The sequence below is a fragment of the Hippoglossus hippoglossus genome, chromosome 6, assembly GCF_009819705.1.
Source record: "Hippoglossus hippoglossus isolate fHipHip1 chromosome 6, fHipHip1.pri, whole genome shotgun sequence".
In the NCBI taxonomy this organism is placed as follows: domain Eukaryota; kingdom Metazoa; phylum Chordata; class Actinopteri; order Pleuronectiformes; family Pleuronectidae; genus Hippoglossus; species Hippoglossus hippoglossus.
In genome coordinates, this window is record NC_047156.1 from 21,060,983 (window position 1) to 21,081,074 (window position 20,092).

The window sequence follows — 20,092 nt, forward strand, 5'->3', positions numbered from 1 at the left end:
CTCAAGTAACTCGAATAATTAAATTACAAAAAATCCTTAATACAAATTCTCTGTTAATTTCATATAACTATGTACTGCTAAGTGGTCACTGTGTCTTGGTACCAGCTTTGTAGACATGTACTCTTTGTGTGTTTTTTAGCATGCTGATTTATTTGCTTAGTGTTTGGTTTAGGTGAGAATGGTGACCATGGGCATTCAGACGAGCCTCTACCTGTTCTAACAAGGTACAGCATGTCCACATTGACAAAACTATATTTCCCACAGAGTTGCCGGATAAAAGGCAAAGGTAATTTTTTATCCAATTACTCGATTAATCAGTGGAACAGTTGATAGAATACTCTAGTATTAAAATAACCGATAGCTGCAGCTCTAATTGGAATCAATATAAACAGTAAAACACTGGTGTGACGTGTGTGTGTCTCACTCACATTAGGATACCCTGAGCTCTCTCCAGGAGCTTGCTGCTGGTCGAGTTGAGGAAGATCCCGTCCTCCTCCAGGGCGGGACTTCCTGTTGAGGAGAGACGACTCGATCTGGAGCTGCGACCGTTGCAGCCAACGCCATAGCCATCCCTGCAGGAGGGAGAAACCGTTATTTGTCTCACAAGGTCACTTGATTCAATGTTCACATCAAAATCCAGGTTGTCCACGTCCACTAACTCAAGCAGGCAGCAAGACAATCTAGTCTGTCCAGACAGTCTCTTTGATGCATCAGAGATAGTAAATGTTGGATGTCTTAAAACTTTCCACAATATAAAAAAACCTGAGGTTGTAGTCTAGCTATTTAAAGAATGAAGCAGAGTGATAGAAATGTTGCAGAGCATTTTCTGCAGGTCCCTGTTTAAGGCTCAAGTGAATGAATGTTGTCATTCTTCTTGATGTTATGTGTTTATGTAAAAGAAAAAACTAACTCGGTGATATAATCAGTTTCTGATCTTTTAAACTCTAATGTTAATATCAGTCTTGTCTGAAAATCGTTTGTATTGTCTCTGACTCACCAGCTAGCTTTCTCATTCAGGGCGTTGGTGCCTTGAAGATCTGATAGAGGAGTGCGGGGATTCTTTCTTGTGATACCTGGATGGAAGGAGACAAGGAGAGAGAAAAAAAAAGAAATAAAGGAAGAGAAACGATCACTGCATGATGGATTGGTCAAGGCATTATGACCTGGAGAAGCTATTTTAGTAGGTAGTCCAAAGAGGGTCTTAAACTCTGACAACTCAAGTAGGTTTTTTGTTTGTTTGTTTTAGGTCGAGATGGTTACGATTAGGGTTAGGCATTTGGTTGCGATGGTTAGGGTAAGAGGTGAGGGTTTGCATTATGCTAATGAACGCCCTCACTAAGATAGAACGTTGTGTGTGTGTGTGTGTTCTTTACCTCAGTGGTTTTGAAGTGGAACATTAATTCACATGGAGACATTACATATAAAAACAAGCAGCTAATGAGCTGGGTGTTCTCTTGTTAAAGTTTAAACTCACTGCTTTTTCTATGCAATAACTTATTGCTAGAGCACACGCGCACTCACTCACTCACACACTCACACAATTACATTTCTAAATACACTTATTTACTCCTGAGTTAATGCAGCAGCTTAGCTTAGCATAGAAACTGGAAGACTATAAATATAACAAAACCTACATACTACCACCTCTAAATCACACTAAACACTATACCTTATTTCTTGTTAGATTAAAACAGTTAATGCTGTTTTATGAGGGGATATGTGCCAGACTATGTCTTGGCTGGGAGCAGCTACTTCCTGGAGTCTGGCAACTTTGGTGGTATCAATCTCCTCGTCCTACTTTTGGCAGGAAATAATTCCCAAAACTACAACTGTATTTTTTTAAACCAATCCAATGTATTGATCTAACTGGGCAAGTTGTGATTGTTGCTTTGTCTACTGACTGAGTGATTAATCAGTGCAGTGTTACATTTCCATAATGTTGGAGGTTTTCATTTACAAAAAAATCCCTGGATGACTGATATTGATGCTGAAGAGGTTATATACCAATGTGTAGTCCCTATAATAATAATAATAATAGCAGGGTGTCTTTTTTATCAGAATCTACAAGTCTGGTGAATGCCCACATCTTTCTAGCCCCATGTCATCAGTTTGTAAGGATTCCATTTGCATCTCAAAACTGCTCCTCCAGAGCCACAACACACATCATACAGCTGTTTATACAGGCTGAGTCGAACTAACCATGACTAAAACTCTGACGCCAGTGTGTGAAATCAGTGACGTCTCCCTTTAACACAGGAAAATCTCCAGAGAATTCCCTTGAAAATCAGTTTCAATGGCGACAGCTGTTATAATTCAGTGGAGTTATGTGCGTGAAAGCAAACGGCTGCTTTACAAACACAATGACGCACAACATGTATACACGTACTCGGAAGTGTAGGCGCATGGTGACAAACTCAAGCACACAAACACATGGTTATCAGTAATACATGATCGAGAATGAGCATAAAATCGAGATAATCCAGGGGCTTCATTAAACCCTGCTGGTCCACATGGGGCTGATTCATTTGTCTGATCGCTCACCCGTGCTGATAAGTCTGCTTATAAGCTTTGCTCCTCAGTCTGAGCAGCGCACAGAAAGGCCAAGATGTCTGATTACCACTGTCCTATTAACAGCTGTGAACACCAGAAGAGATCTATTATTCAAAACTTGACCACAAATAGCTTTTTCCAACACAAAGTGGAATTCATTTCTTTGATTGGATTGAGCTCCGTGAAAAGCTTCTGATCGGGATTTTAGAAATGGGGAATGGGAGTGTTTTTTTTCAGATATTTATCGACAGGCAACAAATCCATTTTAAAGCCCCTTTTCAAAAAATGCATGTGTGAGGATTTTTACTCACAATGGATTCATGAGCTCAGTCAAAAACACAGATAAATTAATCTTGAAGAAGTATTAAATTGTTTTAAGAGCAGGTGAAAGACAACAGGAAAGTATTTGTTACTACCAGCAAACACAAAGAAGGTCAGTATTCTGATTGATCTTGATCCTAAAAACACACCGCGATCATTTGAAATAAAATGTCATTTAAAAAAACACACACTCACACAATTTTGGATAATACATATCTGACATGCACCCTCACTTGAAAAATAAACTAATCAGGGTGAAGGAGATGTTATAAAAATAGAAAACAATAACCGTTGTGTTTTATTTATTTTAAATAAAAAACTAAAGGTTATTCAAATAAATGTATTTATCCCTGTGACTGAACAGTGATTAAGCAGAAGCACTTTTTTGCTTTCTCTCCGTTTTGTCCTCCACCTCCTGTTTGCAGAAACATATTATGATGTGCTTTCACCTTGAGTGGACCCTGTTAACTAGAAGGTGAAAACGTTTTCCTACCATGATACATGGGGCCATAAATAGTCCAAATAATAATGAGTTTTACTATTCGATGTGGCCAAGGGGCTTGTGATTTTTGGAAGAACTTACTGTATTTCTCATCTTTGCATCTTTGAAGGATCGCAAGGCTCCTCTGGTGAACCGGGTGGTGGAGGAAACTGAAGCTGTCGACAGTTTTGACAACAGTACAGGGAACTGCTGCATCGTTTGCTAAAATAATGAGAGAGGGACAGAGAAAGAAAGAGAGAGAGAGAGAGAGAGAGAGAGAGAGAGAGAGAGAGAGAGAGAGAGAGAGAGAGAGAGAGAGAGAGAGAGAGAGAAAGAGACAAGGAGACTTAATGTTTGAAATTAAGCAACTGCATTTTCATGTAGGACAAATGGATTTAAATTCCATAAACATTAAAAAAGGGAAATAGAATGAGGAGAGATAAGGCAAATGAAGGTGATGGGGGAAGAAAAGCAGCAGATGAGCAGAAACAAAAAGAGGGATGAAGCTGACAAGAGGTAAAGAAAAGACACAAAACCCTCTGAGATAAGTCAGTGGTGACATTTTCAAACACTGCACTCCAACGTTTTTTCCTCATCAACAGTAGTAGCACAACTCCAAACACCTCCCTAAACACACCCTGTTGTTCTTGGCCCTGTTAAAACAGGAATTTGGACCTCACAGTATAGAGCGTAGCTTTCTCTACAGTAATGAATTGTATCTCAGTTAGTTTACAGCAAGAGGGTGTTTAGTGGTTCAGTTCAGATCGTCTATTGGGAAACGCTCACACTAAAGCATTTGATGGGACAAAACAAGAAAAAACAAGTCATTCATATTTCTAACAAAATATAAGAGGAATAATGTGTGTATTTTGTGTTTAAAATCATGGAACAGTAAATAGGGCCAGAGTTCATGAATTATTAACCTTTTTTTATAAATTGAAAAAAAAAGAAAGGTGCCTCTGAAAGTTTCTGGAGCGAAAAGCAGTCTCCTCAAATTAAATTACTTTTTTGTGAAAACACCAAACTATTCCACCAACCATGATATAAAACATAGAGAAAAAGTAAATCCACTCACATTAAAAGTCATGATGAACAGGCGTTGAGCCTTTTTACTTAACTAATGAATGGACTAATTGTTTAAGCACAAAATATAATGAAACAAAGCTGTATAATAATAATAATAATACTAGTAATAATAACAATAATACATATTTGAAGGTTTTTGCCTAATACAATATAATTTTGATGGAATTATTTAAAATGAATAAAAAAAATATTTATCATGTAAAATAAATGCATGAACTGTAATCGAAAATAGTGATTTAATGTAGGAGCCCTTTTCCCTTGGTTGACTGAGGATTTTTCCTGTAGGCTGCTGCCACATCCTGGGTTTATCGACCTTTGCTCACCTGTTTTTTTGTGGGTGTGTCTGCGGCCGGCCTCCCTGAAACCCACAAGGGCTCTGAAGTAAGCTCGCAGCACGGCCCAGCGGAAAGTCGCCACGGGGTCGATTCCCATCAGACCACAGATGAAGGCGTTCTTGCTACTCTTTAGCAAGGCCACGACGTCGGGTCGCATGTGGTCGGTGTTCTTCTCCCTGAAGTCCTGAGTAAAGGGGAGACACGTGCATCCTGTGAAGTTTGTATCATCATAATGAAGTAAAGATGTCTCTTCGTCCTCTCATTGATATCGTGCGTATCACAACATCATAGACAGAAACATCATCCACAGACAGACGGCCACATTTGTTTCACTAATGAGTTACTCAAATCAAGTCAAATCATATAACTCACGTATCATAACAAACAAAAGCTAAACATTTCACAAGGAATAGGAGCGTCTTCTCTTTTTCCCCCCAGTGTTGTGACACAAAAAGCAACAAATAACAAACAGAGCAAGAAAGGAAGAGGGTAAACGCCCCGACTGCTCTCTCTCCTCCACAATGACCAATAACAGATGGAAGTGAATGTCAGGTCATCAGGAAGTTACACAAATGGTCAGACGAGGGCATATCCCTTCAACTCAACATCCATGTTTCCCGAATGTGTCTGTGCTGACTGTTGGATAAATGCCACATGCAAAAGAAAGAAAGAAAAAAGAAGCAGAAGCAGGACCCAGACCTCCTTCATCGGAGAGGTGAAGAAGGAGGGAGGTTTCTGATACTATTCAACGTACAGTTCAGAGGGAGTATAAAATCCACCTTAAAGCTCACCAACTACTTCAATGTAGCCCAGCCCATAACCCCCATGCCCCTTAAAACCACAACTTTTAATTAAAACTGTGCAAGTTTTCCACACTATTTTATAGCACCGACATACTCCAGAAATCTCTGTGTGTATGTGGCTCACCTATCTCGAGAACCGAGAATCGTATCGGCTTCACACTTGGCATGTGTATAGTTAACGGCCAAAGAAAGTGCAGTATTGAATTTGGTGGAATTCGTTCAGTATTAATAACATTTTAATAAACAGGCAACCAGTGCTCTGTAGCAGCGGCAGCTGGGACTCATCAGTGTAAGTGATATTATCGAGCAAGACAACAACAGGCAGGTTTACAGTCGGCACCGCACTAACTCTAATTCCCAAAATGTTGAACTGTTCCTTTAATATCTATGATTGGCACAAGAGATGAGTCTTTCACTTCTTTACATTCAATATTAGGTGAAGAAATGTTTCTCTCCCACACATATGACTGCGGAAACCATCACCTCTTCTTCTGCCCCAGTAACTGGATCTTCGGACCAAAGCTGTGCTATGATAACAAACTCTAAACCCTAGAAGGTCTTCTCTCTCCATGTGATGCCAGTCAGCTGTGTGCTCACCACCGAGCCAACGTCTAACACATTTCACGACTGCGCCTCTCGCTACACTTTTCACACCAAACAACTCCTTGGCTCTCAGTCGATATGGGATACAGTGCCTCTCCACATCCACAACCACTGACTGTTACAGATTTACATTATAGAGTCAAACAACAATACGCTGGGCCCATTCCCGCACATGTGCTTCTTATCAAAACGCAGCTGGGGGGTGAACAGAGAATTAGATTTGGCTGGAAAAATAGGTCGACAGAACAACAGGTAGGTCGGCTACAGAGTCCAAGGGCCGTGTGCTAAAACCGGCTCTGTGAGATTTTTTCGTCAAATCACACCAGTGGTAAATGAAAGAGTTGTGGTTTCAGTTGTGTGTACACATTAATAAATGTCTCTTTATAGAAATAGGATGTCCACCAAAGCGTCCACCACGAGGCTGTTTGCAGTACCACTTGGTGAATCTGTAAATGCAACACACACATTAAACCGATGGACATTCTCACCAGAACTTGTGTCTCACCTTGACTCTGTACTTGACTTTACCAGCGTAGTGTCTGATGATGAAGGCAGGCTCCATGACAGCAGGGAACTCGATGTAGCTGTTTCCTTCATGCTGACGCTTGAACTTGTCCAGCAAGGTCTGATTGGAAGCCTGAGGGAAACTGGACCAACAGGGATTTTTTTAGGCTCAGGTTCAAACCACAAAGAATCAGAATGACATCAGAAGGATTGAAAAATGTATTTAGGACTTAAGACGTTATGCAAAACAACACCAACTATAAAGTCTTTTGATTCATGCAAACTGTTGTATAGAACATATGCCAGTTTTGTTTTGAAATTAAGTGTTTTTTGTTGTGGACCTGCACATCAAGTCTGTACTTGATGTGCAGGTCCACAACAAAAACCACTTACCCAGATCTACATGCCAATATTCTGTCATAGTGCCACCTACTGGCAACAGGAAGGACGCCTCATGTCACAATCATCATTCCATTTACATCAAATTCTCATGGTCTGGTCCACATGCTCAAACAGGCTATACAAAATACAGGCTCTCTACCGCCACAGAGCAGACACGGCAATTGATACACAATGTGCATTTTATCATGTCTGTCGCCAACCAAGAAATTACACCTTACTCATTTGTGCAGTGTCCTATGGTAGCGACAGTAAACGGCTGTGTCAACCAGCATCCTGCCTGCACCCCCGACATGCACAAAGGGGTAGGAGGGGCTGTTCAGCGCTGCTTGTAGCTTTAATTCTTTTATGTGTTTTTACTTGAATTTTTTATTATGGTGAAGTACTTTTGTAATTTTGTCTTGAGCAGTTCTCGATAAATAAATAGAACTTATACAAAACACTTTCTCTACAGTGTCTCCCCAAGAATTATTTAAAATGGGGGAGTTGTCTCTTATGTTACTTAGATTTTCTGATGACCTTCCTTTTTTCAAGAGCACCTTGTGTGAATTACAGGTCCAATTCTCCAGCTCTGTTTCCCAAATCCTCATTTAAATTCAAGCTCTGTCACAACCTCAGTGTTACACCACATGTACGGTGCCTCTGTACTTGCACATTCGTTTTGTTGTTTCCACCTTTGGTGCAAGGTTATTTCACCTATTCACCGTTGACCTCGGCTGCATGGAACATTCCTAAGTGTCTGTTTCATGTCATCAAAACCTCTCCTCCCTACAACTACTGAAACACATTTCTGCCTCAAGTGTATCCACAGGGGGGGGATCATAGCTTGGTGCTGTTACTGTACAAATGAACCCCCCACACTCGCCTCCTATCCTGCAGTAACTTAATCCACTTCTCCAGAGGCCCTGGAGCCCAGTGAGCTCCGCTAACTGTGAATGATGAGATCTCTGAGCGTCTTTCTTTCTTTTCTTGTGTCATCGTTTAGTATGATGATCTTTCCTGTGGCAGCACAAACCCCAAGAGAGTTCCTGCTCCCTCTCATTTTTTTTCTTTAGAGATCTCCTTTGACCCTAATTCTACAAAAGTGGTTTCCCCCCCCCCTCCACACACACACACAAACATACTGTACACACCATTTCTTCCATTCCAGGCGTTATTAGATCCAGATGAACCAGTTATGCTAAGTGGCAAGTATGATGACAGCTAACGCAGATAAATATGGCTGCGTGTGTACTGCTTGATGTGTTTTTACGCAAGGGGAGTGGGAGAGCACTGGAATTGATTTATGGAGGAGAGAGACAAAGAAGCAGCGTGCTGACCTGCAGGAGGAGAGCGTTTCACAATAGATAGAGAAGGGAGAAAAATAATTTAAACAGATTTCAGAGATGCTGATGGAGGAATCGGCATGTTCTTTATGTTAAAGTTTAGTCCTGGTAGAAATCCAAGCTTTGGTATCAACCATACTAATGATCATAAGGAATGCAGAGGGAGAAGTTTGTCTCTTAGATTCACCAGTGAGGTGAAAAAATGCTATTTGTGCATTGGTGATTAAATTGAAACAAAGTTTTCTAAAAGTTTTCTTTCTTACGGTACAATGTCAGGCAGAAATGAAAACTGTGTTTTTAGTTGTCATTCACAGGTGCTGATGTGTAGGAATAAAAAATAAATTGCTACACTCAAGGTCAGACTAAGTTGGTTTCAAGTTGAAGTTTGATTTCATTTGATTTACAAATTCTGTTTAAGTTAAGTAACCAGGTCAGCAAATCATCTTGCGATGGATTTACCCTCAGTCCAACCGTAGGCTCTGGCACAATTACAATGGAGTATTGTGGCCATAATAATAAAAATTCTTGAGATTTCGAGAATAATGTCGTGATATTAGGAGAATATAGTCGTAATTGAGAAGAAAGTCATAATATTAAATATTAAATAGAATAAAAAAATCCCCCTTGAATATCACACAGATCGAACCAATGAGAGCCTTGCAGTCGACCTCTACCCAACATTTCCTGATAATCCTCCCTAAAACGACAAGGTTTTTCGTGACAAATTACAACGTATTTTCATACAAAATTACAAATTTAATGTTAAAATTTCTCAGCCAGGTGACTGCTCTTCCCAACAACTCCTAAATGTGTATTAAGTGTATATAATCCTAATGAGAAATATACAACTCCCATTCAGACCAAGTGTGTGTGGTGAACTGGTGCTTCTTAAAGCATCAGCTGCAGTAGATGGCGTACTTGCACTCCTCATCCAGCAGGTGGAACAGAGCTGTCGGTTTCTTGCTGATGAGATTGATGCAGCCACTGTTGTCGATGTAGTCGATGTTGTGCCAGGTGATGCCCTCTGACCTGTACTCCTCCTGCAGGGGAAACACAGAGAGAGGAGTCAGTTAAGACACCAAACATGAATGAATCAGAACTGCTGTGGAAGCTGTTAGAGTAGGAAAAAAGCCACAGTTGACCCTATTGACTATTTTTAATCTTTCCCTAAATAAGATTGACTCAACAGCATGTGATTTTCACAAACACACATACAACTGGAGCACAAAAGTCTATTGTTTGTCACCAAGCAGTAACACAGGGACAGACAGGAAGTCAAGGGCAAGTTCTAAGTTACAGTGAGAAGAGACGGATGGGACTGATGCCTGGGCTGCTAAATGAGGTTTCTGGTGTATTTACACGCACTGCTCACACATCCAGTGTGGCCCGGACGTTACAGATTCAAAAATGTTCAAGTGAGAACCTCCTGTTAACTTGACAACAAAGCATGATGTGAGCCATGTAAAGAGGATTTATTCTTTCAGGCAACCTGAATCCCCACTATGAACACACCTGGCTGTTTGTTGGTTGTCAGTTAAAACACTGTCAGATGGTAACGTCTATGTGCCCCCGGGGGCCAATGATCACAAGGAACCCACTACCCCTTAGGGAGAAACCAGTGAGAGACACTAGTTGTAATACCCTGCCAGCTGGGATGGAAAGTAAAATAAATAATGTGGAAGGGGTGGTACATGTTTAACGTTCTCCTCTCCCTGGAAAGCTACTGTTTGAAAAAGGTATGTAAGCAGTTCCTGCTCCAGTAGCTTTGCAGGTCACAGTGTGTCTTACTGGTGGCCGGTTAAAAATGAGCATGCACACACAGCAAAGCTCCCTCTGAGGGTCAGCACCAGCAATCCACTGAGCCGAGCTGAACACAAGGAGGGAGGTGCATCAGGCCAATACATAACAAAACTGATTAAAGAATAATAATAATTCTTTAGAATAAGATACTGCTCATTGTTTTATAATGAGAGCCTCTCCAGTTGTTTACAGTAGATGAAAAATACTGAGAGTAATTGGAAACAAAATGATTTATCTCTCTGAGAAGCTTCAGTGTGCTAAAAAAAATGTTATCGCAATCTGCCTCTCAGATGATGTCATATCTTGTGTGCAACACTGTCAAAATGCTCCGCTGAGGATCATAAACATTTTCACTGCCTTTGATAGAAGTGAATATGTTATGCTGTTGGTCACGCTGAAGCAAAGAGGGATTACAAAAAAAACCCATAAGGCCAAACCTCTGGGGGTCACAGCTGTCTACAGAAAATGTTATGGATATCCAGCCAGAATTCATATTCCTTTGTTTTAAACAGCATCAACAGCATTTACAATAGCAACATATGCACATTAGCACATGAGGTCATGATTTCTATCAATACATTTAACAATCAGATAGAAAGGCAGAAAAAAAGAGAGAGGATCTAATGTGTCAGCTTCTGTAACTGAAATATTTCTGGTTCTGGTGTATCCAGCCAAATCGTATGTGTTTCCATTGAGTTTGAAAAGTTGAATTACACCAAAGTTACTGCCGATGTCATACCTCCCCACTTCTGTGGCTGCTGCAGGGTAGAGTATCTTACTCACTATCTTACACCAAGGCAAAAAGGGAGGCCGAGTGCAACACAAGTGTCTCTGACAGCTTCAGACACAGTTGTCATTTTCCCGTCCACATTGTTTAAATAGCCAACACACTTGCACCCACGGGTTTGTTGATCTTACAATGAGGGGCGGTCAGGTGCATTTGTTAGTGCATATTTGCTAATAGGCGGGTGCACAACACGTGTACACACACACACACACACACACACACACACACACACACACACACACACACACACACACACACACACACACACACACACACACACACACACACACACACACACACACACACACACACACACACACACACACACACACACACACACACAGAGAGGCTTTGCTCACATGTTGAGTGAAACCGAGAAGTGTTCTCTAATACGACCTGGTTTCCAGGGAACTTGGTGGAAGGATGTGGTATGGGTCAGGGAAGAACCCATTACATCTTGGTGCAGTGCCGGATCAGGGGCGGATCCAGGATTTTCTTTTTTTCCCCCACTTACTTTAACATTTGAAGACAAGTACAAACAATATGCCCCTGGTGCAGCCACCTTCTATATAGCTGCTAAAGTAGCTAAAGTGGATTTGGACACTTGGACACACCATGAACACCATGTGCTTTACATCATTCAAATACAATTTTTGTTCCATATTAGCCTATGAATGTGTTTATTGAGTTGGGAGGGGAAAAGTGTTGTTCTTTAAATAGTTTTAAAAAGGGACCTCTACAGACAGAGCTATGCGAAGGATTCAGATTCCCAATATACCATATCAAATGTTTCATAGCAAACTGTCTCTGAAGGTTAACGTTAACGAAAACGTTTTTTAAAGACGTGCACTTTGGGATCCTTCTCTGGGAACCATAAATACTCGTTCACAATTTCAGTGCAGACCACATTGCCACCCTTTAGATGTTAGTGTGCCTCAAACAAACGTCTTGCCAGAGTCTGAAACCAGTTCTCCTCCACACCTTCCTAGAAACTGAATCTCACAATTTCTGTGACGTTTCAAAACAAACACTCCGACAGGAGCTCCCATCATGCCATGCAGAGGCCAGGTTTTCAGAGGTGAGACACTTCTTCAAGTTTAAGTTACAAAACAATCTCCATGAACAGGAATGTGTAAAATGACTGGAACTGACCCAGCTGTAGATAGGACTGTGCATGTGTGCATGCCGTTTATAAATGCATGAAATTACTACTATGAGACAGGGGTAAAGAATTCAAAGCAGCAACTAGAGCACTCTTTTATATGTGACTTAGCATAATAAGTGACAAGGCGTTCAGAACATGTGGCATGTTTGGTTTCATTCAGTGCTCAGAGATGATGAGGCAGAACCGAGAACCGGGCTGTGAAAAAGTTTGATACGTTTGCTTTTGTCTAACTCTCCACAGACTGATGACTGACTCAGCTCATCTGGCTCACTTTGTTGTGTCTGAGAGAGAGTTTGTGGCGACATGTTGAGTCGAAGAAAGACAATAAGATGCAGACACAAGGTTAAAGAGAGAGGCGCACAAACACATCAGCGATTTTCCTGCACACACATGCATATTTATGGAAACAGGTCGACCCAGCAGACAGAGCCGCTACAAAGCTTTGACTCAATATGTGAAGCATTCACAGATGCTGGTTCAGTTACGCTCCAGTCAAACAGCACAATGACTGTGAGACTGTCCACCACCTACGAAACAGCTGATTCACATTATTTTAATTTGACCCCTGATCACACTAGCTGCTGCGACTGAGCTGAACAAATTATTTAACATTTGATATGTAAAACAGATAAGACCAGAGTAAGACAACAGCAAGAGCACAACAGTGCAGGTTGTATAACTACGTTGTAGCCGAAAGCCTTAGAGCTCAATTTGGAGCTCAGATTTTTGGAACCTTTGGAATGAGGTGGGACTGGATGTCAGGATTCAACAGGGAATCATGAGCTGGTTCGTTGGTTGGTTTTGTTTCAACTCCATATCATAAACATCAAATCAAAGCTCTATAACTGCTTTCAGGTTTGCACTGAACTCCAGAGATCCTCCAGACTTTCTCCAGAGGTGTGTGTGAACACAAATGTGAGAGCCTCTGCGGACTTTCTCTGTCTGGCCCTCTAGCAGGGGCGGTTCCTGTCATAGGCGGCTGCCTAGGGCGCAAAATGCCGAGAGGGCGCCACAAGAGGCTGATTTATCATGACGTGATACATGCAATGTTAACCAATGCAGTAACGTCACACATTCATCCTCCAACCCCGGGGACACACCGGGCCGCGAAACGCCACGAAAAGCTGTCCGCCTCCTCTCCGCGCCCATGTTAATCAATTGGGCTGTTCACACCGGCAGCGAAGCGCCGGGAAGCGCTGTGTAAAGGCAAACTGAGGAAAAAGTCCGGACCCATCTCTGTAATTCCTGTTGAGGTCATGCCTGAATACGGCTGATGACATCTGTGTGGGGGCAGAAGGTTTAGGCCTTGGCAAATAAATCCCAAACTATCTGCATGGCTAGATATCACTAAGAAGTAACTTGGGTGAATTGACCTTTTAAAGTGTGCAAAGAGAACATAAAGATCCATATGTTAAACAGATATTGGGGCATACAATAGACAGCCACAGATGGACAAAGCCAAGGTCTAAATCCAATCTGTGAGCAATAAAAGCCTCTGAAGAAAGCAGGGAGTTCTGTTACAGTCGATGAGGTTGGTCAGGATTTGTGGCCACCCCTCTGTCCATTAGTCAACTCTGCGTCTGTTCTCTGCTGCGTAATGCAGTGCAGCATTTAACTGGCCTGAGCTGTGTTTGGCTCGACGCCCTGGTGTGGAGGTGTGAGGGAGGTTTGTGTAGTTCTCCATCTCTCCTGCTATCTCTGTATTCCTTCTTTCTTTTTATCTACTGCTGGGATAAACTCAGTCACATTAGGCAACAGGAATCTCCCACTTCTATCTTATGAAAGTAAACCTGGCCGCATGTTTTGATGATATCTCCTGAGTTGAATATGATACAGTCTTTGCCTAAGGTGGTGGCTGCCGTGCATTGTCTCCCTTTCATAAACCACACTCACGCAGGAGAGAAATCAAGCACCATTGGACAAGTACAGTGTAAATAGTCCTCACACAGACTCCTCCATCCAGATGAGGGCTGTAGCTGTAGTGATCCTGTAGTGATCCTGTTTGCTTTGGCTGCTGTTCTGAAGGTAAACACACACTGCTGATAAGACCACCTGATTGGCTGGAGGCAACGGTGACGGGTTCTAAGTTAGACTGACTTAATTAATGTTCATTGATTTTGATTTCTGCTTTGAGTCCTGGAGACCACACAACGTCTTTAACAGCTCAAAAAAACATACTTAAAGGTTATATACGCACAAGAGTTTAAACAATAATATAGCAGCCAACTATTTTCTATGTAAAGATACAGTGGAGTAATAGTGTACTGTGCAGAGAATGAAGTCATCTGAGCCTCTCTGTTCTTCTTTGGTAGCCAGTGTGGGAGTGTACCAGAGACTATGATGTCTTAGCCCGTTTTATATCTTAAAATAACTATTTAAAGGAAACTTATCAGAAACATGAACGTTATTGTTGCTACAACAAATTTCATTATAAATGTACGAGACCAGTTTGTGGCAAAGGAAAAGGATACCACTTGTGCAGGTTGTTAAAGAAAGATTATTATTTTTACATATAGAGCTTCAGCAGTTCCTTCATTCAAACAATTTAGAGTCAAAAGACCCCATGTTAGAAAATCTTGTGTGTAAAGTGAACTGAATATTAAAACCAGACATTCTAAAATGAAACTCAACATTGTTTACATGTACATATTTGTATGTCATATTTATATGTTACACATGAGCACTGGAGGAGCCCAGCAGGTTTAACAGCTACCAGTACATTAACGGGATAGTAGAAACTATGAATATACCTGTATGGTGTTTAAGTGTTTCTCATTAAGCCAACATGGTCAAGAGGTCCAGATTAAATAAGTTGATCTTGCATTTTGTAAACAGCAACAATTCTGAGATCAAGAATCAACTATAAAGGTAAAACTTACTGCGTGGTAATTCTCATTTGATTTGATAGTCTTTCGCAGATTGGGAACGTTTTTAAGGTAACTGATCGCTGGCTGATCTGAGGTCAGCAGTTGAAGACTCAACACAATGCAACAGACAAGGTGTGGAGAGCTTTCTCTCCTTCTGACGTCAAAGTGAGGGCACAGGGGGCCTGTAGCATGAACCGACAACCTTATTCAAACAAACACAAATCAGCAGAGATCTGGCAGTCCTCGATTAGGAGGCTACAGCGAACTGCCTCACAGGGGCTCCTCGAGCTCAACTCCATCTCAACTGTTGTCTTGTCAAACAAACTCACCAGCGGCAGAGAGCCAAAGATTTGGATGACCCCAGTGATTCAAGGATAATAAACGTGAACTCCGCTGATACATTATTGGGCATGGCCCTGTGAGGGCGAGCGTCACATCAGCACTTTGGGCACTTATTAGCTGAACAAAACATTGGAACAAATCTTTAAGAGGTCCGATCAAAACAGAGACATCCATCAAGGAGCACCTGCTGATGCAAAATGACAGACAAGGCTAAAATAAAACTGTTTACAAAACTGCCTGTTTGGAATGCATGGACTGTTTGCCTGGCCTGTGCCTTGTCATTAGTGAGTCCTCCCCAAACTGTTCTACGATGTACTGTCACTTTTTATTGTCTGTGTGCTGGACGTTAATATAAAGTAAAATACAAAATAAAAGCTCTGAAATTCAGCTCGATATAAAGTATTGTTGCAACAAAATGAACATGTGCTTTTACTTTGGAGACAAATTGCTAAGGGTTTAACAGGTCCACCACTTCCAAACTATCTCTAGACGGGTTCCTGAGTAGACCAATCCCCTGTGGAGGTTGCTGGTGATGTCACAATGTTTTTGCTATCAACTGCTGCTGTTGTCCCTGCCCGACCTGTTCCATGTCTGTTGCTCAGTACACCAGTAGTTTCCTCCTTTGTCAGGATATTGTACATGGCTTTAATTCATCTTCCATCTTTTCTCTATTCCAAAATGGCTTTCTATGCTCCTGTAGACAATACACTGGTCTACATGTTTGTTTATCCTGACAACAAGTGTAGTCTTCACAGGTGAATCCCAAGGCTTTAACCAGGAGTAGACATTCAGAGCTATTTAATGTTTAAACAACAGACAAGAAACACCCATCAGTCACAGATTTTAATATTTTTGCTGACTTGTGCTCAAACAGTAGGTGCTATGCCATCTAGATCTAAATATGAGAAAATAAAAGCTGATATTCTGAGCTCTTGTCTCATATTTGTCTTTTCATATCAGACTCCAATAACAGTGTACAACAAAAACAAAGGAATTGGCCACAGAGTGTTTGAACGTACATGTTTACAGTCACAACCTGCAGGAGTACATGCTACAACGTGCAGTGTGTGTGAGTGTGTTTCTTTGTGTGTGTGTGTGTGTGTGTGTGTGTGTGTGTGTGTGTGTGTGTGTGTGTGTGTGTGTGTGTGTGTGTGTGTGTGTGTAAGGCCTGAGGGCTGACTGTCAGAAACAGATAACAAAACCATTAGTGTGGGCAGATCGGCTGTTTGTGATCTCCATCGAGGTTTTAAGGCCCATCACTGCACTCGTTTACTGAAACGTTGTTTTCTTTTTTTCACACTGGTTAGCCCTCAGCTACAGGCCCGCCTTGCTGGGTTGCCACGACCTATCAGGGGTCTGTTAGAGGGAGATGAGAGGTGACAGCTACTGTGACACAGTCCAACTGATAGAGATTCATTATCTCCCCCCAAAAATGCCTCCCTCTCTCTCTTTCCAAGCTCCCTCGCTTGTTCTATGGATTATGAGAAAAAAATAAAACACGCATGCAGAATATTAAGTGGTTTGGCAGTTGGTATCTGAATAAATGAGCATAATGAATACAAAATATAGCTGGTCAGGGATTAGTGGTTCAGTAATAGGCCTTTTGAGTGGAGGGGGTGATGGTGGTGGTTATGATGCAGGAGCTGACGTCTCTCTTATCAGCACATGTGATTGTGAGAGCAATGGGGAAGAAATTAAATGAAAAGAAGACAGAGCAAGGCCATTCAGTCACAATTAGTCCGATTAGTGCGTGTGCTAACTTAACCAAGCTACATAATTACCGCTGTTTGCACTATAATGTCAGGGGGACGTGGCGATCCAGCACAAAGTACTCAAGGGAATGATCAACCTGCAGATTGGTTGCTTGCAAATGGTCTGAAGTCTGGTACTACTGAAGTAAAGAATAAAGTGTTGTCAGTCATAATATGCTTCTCCTCCACATGGTGTGTGGAGCTTACAGCCAAGCACCGAAGTGATGTGTATGTTTCTCATATCCAAAATTGCCATAATCATTGATTATAGGGTTGGCCTCTCAGAATGAAGTTATTGAGGCTTGGTGAAGCTAACATTATGCTAAAATAAGAGATTACAATAAATTAGCGTCAAGTAAATAAGGAAGGTTGGGTAATGTACAGTGGGGCATGTTCCATGCTGACAGAACACAGACCACAGACTCTGGTGGGATGAGGCAAACAAGGCTTTAAGCAGTGGAGGTGGATGGACAGATGATTAGTTCAATGTTTAAAGTACAAATTGAGAGGCGGGCCTACACACACGCACACACACGACATACCAATTGGCGCTAAAGGTATCTATCCAGTAGCAGTACACAGACTTTTGAAACAAGACTGTCGCCCACGCAGTTTCCTGATGGCCCAGACCATGACTATCCTCAACGGTTTAAACTGCCAGCACAGAAGGCCAGTGCTAAGGTGGTTATACCATAGTTGTTCCGAGCCATTCGAACCACCGGCACGTGGTCACGGCCGAGGTCTTGGCTGCCAGGAAACTCTGGTGTCCAGAAGCCCTCCACTTCACGTGACTTCTGTCCCAAAAGTGTGTGTGTAATACAGCCAGGGCCGAAGCAGCAGGAAGGATGTGGACGTCTCTGAATGGTAGACGAAGTGCTGGTTTAGAGGTTTAGTTGCAGCATAGATTTGAAAATGAGTGCAGCTATCCAGATTCACATTTAAAATGTATCGCTGGTGTCAGGGGGAAGCCAACCTTTGATAAGAGGATGTTAGGTATTTCATATATATGTATAAATGTCATGACTAGAAGACGCCCAGGCAGGGGTTAGGGACGTTATGAGTTATTTTCAACTCATAAAGGTAGATTTGTTTTCATAAATTTGGTGTTAAATGGGATATTAAAACCAGTGTTAACAAATTTCTATAGCAGTAATGTAATTTAGTTTACAGCTCAAAACTGTAATGTAAGTGTGCAGTATATCTTCAATGTTGAGATGTTGACCATATTATCTGCCAAGAGAAATCAAAGTGTGTTTGTTACTGCTGTTCACATTCCTCTAGATGCAGGTCATTACCAGTCATTAGTATCTTTTGTTATATTTAGTGAGTAGAATAGAGTAGAAAGTTCAATTTTCAAGTTTCAATTAAAATTCACTATTGATTCCAGAATGCGACATGCTGTCTAAAGTCACACACTTATTTGAAGTTATTTTGTTTAACTTAATTACATGAGAATTAAACAGACATGAGCAGAACAGCAGCGCTTCAACAGCGAAGCACTAAAATTTATTTCTAATTCCCTCCTGAGCTCTAATTTGATTTGATTTTCCAACATCTCTCTCGTATTGTTCCACTGTAATGGAAGTAGGCCTTGGTGCTTGTACTCATTAGCACTGGTTGCACATAAGCAGCTTTCCGGATTGCAGTGAACTCCACAGATACTTTCAGATACAGGTATTTTCTCTGGAGGGGGTGCATGCGCGAACGCAAAAGTCAGAGTGAGAGGCTCTGGGTTATCTGCAGACCTTCTCTGACTGACGTCCTAGTACGGCTGGACAATATGTCTAAAATGTAACGTCAAGGCGATATCAACATGCGCGATATACGCATCGCAAAAGACGGCTCAACTGCGATAAATGGTGTTCCACTTGCCATGTATTCAGGCTCTGCTTGCCAATATATTAGGCCAATCAGATGGAGCCCTAGTGCCCTAGTTAATAAACTAAAGATATTCAGATCATTTACGGGCCTGTCCAGGGTTTTTCCTGCATAGAGAAGTGCGAGCCGCCTCTGTCAAATTTCCTCCCGACAAAATTCTAGTACAGCAGAAACTGCTAGTGATCACATTTGTCCCGGGCCAAATTGATGTCTGTAAACGGTTGATTACTATAAAAGAATTGCGTAGCTTCTTTATTATAATCCCAGAACCTGAGGGAAAGGTAACAACAACAAAATTTTGTAGACAAGGTATGCAGATCCGGAGGAGATGGCAGGGCGCACTCAGTTTGGCTCGATGCGGTTGGCAGTGTGCAACGCGAATGATAGAGACACAGAGAGGAGCAGTAAATTACTGACAGAGCCGCTAAAACTGTAAAACATAACTTTTTTACGGTCCAAACATCGATGAAAACAACCCAAATGATCACTGTAAACGAACTTAGTGGAGCTGGGCATGGCTCCCTGGGTGTCTGCCCCGGACTTGGTGGCGCTGGCCGGGCTGTGGAGCTGTCTCTGGTCCCTGCGTCCATAGCCAGGGAGAATCTTTTCAATAAAACCATTTCGTTGGAATGGAAATAATGCATTTCATTTTCAGTGTCTGCATCGGCTACTCACTGTATAGGGTCTATGTAAGCAGTGGACCCAAAGCAGGAAGACTTTAACACCGTATACTTAAGCATTTGTATATTTATCGCTAGTCAACATTCAACAACTTTATGACATTTTCCAAATATCATGCAGCCCTACCTCCTATTATAAAGTCCATAGCAATTAAGGAGAATTTGATGTGAAAACACAGAAGGGTATCCCCCACTGTATTCCCTGAGAGCAAAAGCGAAGAAATCAAATATATCCAGGTGAAAAGCGCAGCCATACACGTAGAAGACACCTGCGAAGACGTCAAGAGAGTTTATGGAGAAAAGAGCTGATGCTGGTGTCTTATCCCCAAGAAACGTGATCTCCGCAGTGGAATTAATGTATCACTTCCTGCCTCTGCCTGCTGCACCCGACTGCTCCACCTCTCACCCCAATAAT

The 20,092-nt window shown here is 41.7% G+C and overlaps 1 protein-coding gene across 12 annotated transcripts in view; it reads right to left on the bottom strand.

Moving 5' to 3' along the window:
• Window positions 1-20,092, bottom strand: part of LOC117763641 (unconventional myosin-IXAa-like) — a 147,408-nt gene that overhangs the window by 23,803 nt on the left and 103,513 nt on the right. For all 12 annotated transcript variants that reach the window (XM_034588916.1, XM_034588921.1, XM_034588926.1 and 9 more), the window contains 6 exons: window positions 9,326-9,447; window positions 6,685-6,826; window positions 4,762-4,957; window positions 3,455-3,574; window positions 998-1,073; window positions 429-572 (listed from right to left, as the gene is read on the bottom strand). In XM_034588916.1, the coding sequence (XP_034444807.1) occupies window positions 429-572; window positions 998-1,073; window positions 3,455-3,574; window positions 4,762-4,957; window positions 6,685-6,826; window positions 9,326-9,447 (800 nt within the window). The remainder of the gene's footprint in view (window positions 1-428; window positions 573-997; window positions 1,074-3,454; window positions 3,575-4,761; window positions 4,958-6,684; window positions 6,827-9,325; window positions 9,448-20,092) is intronic.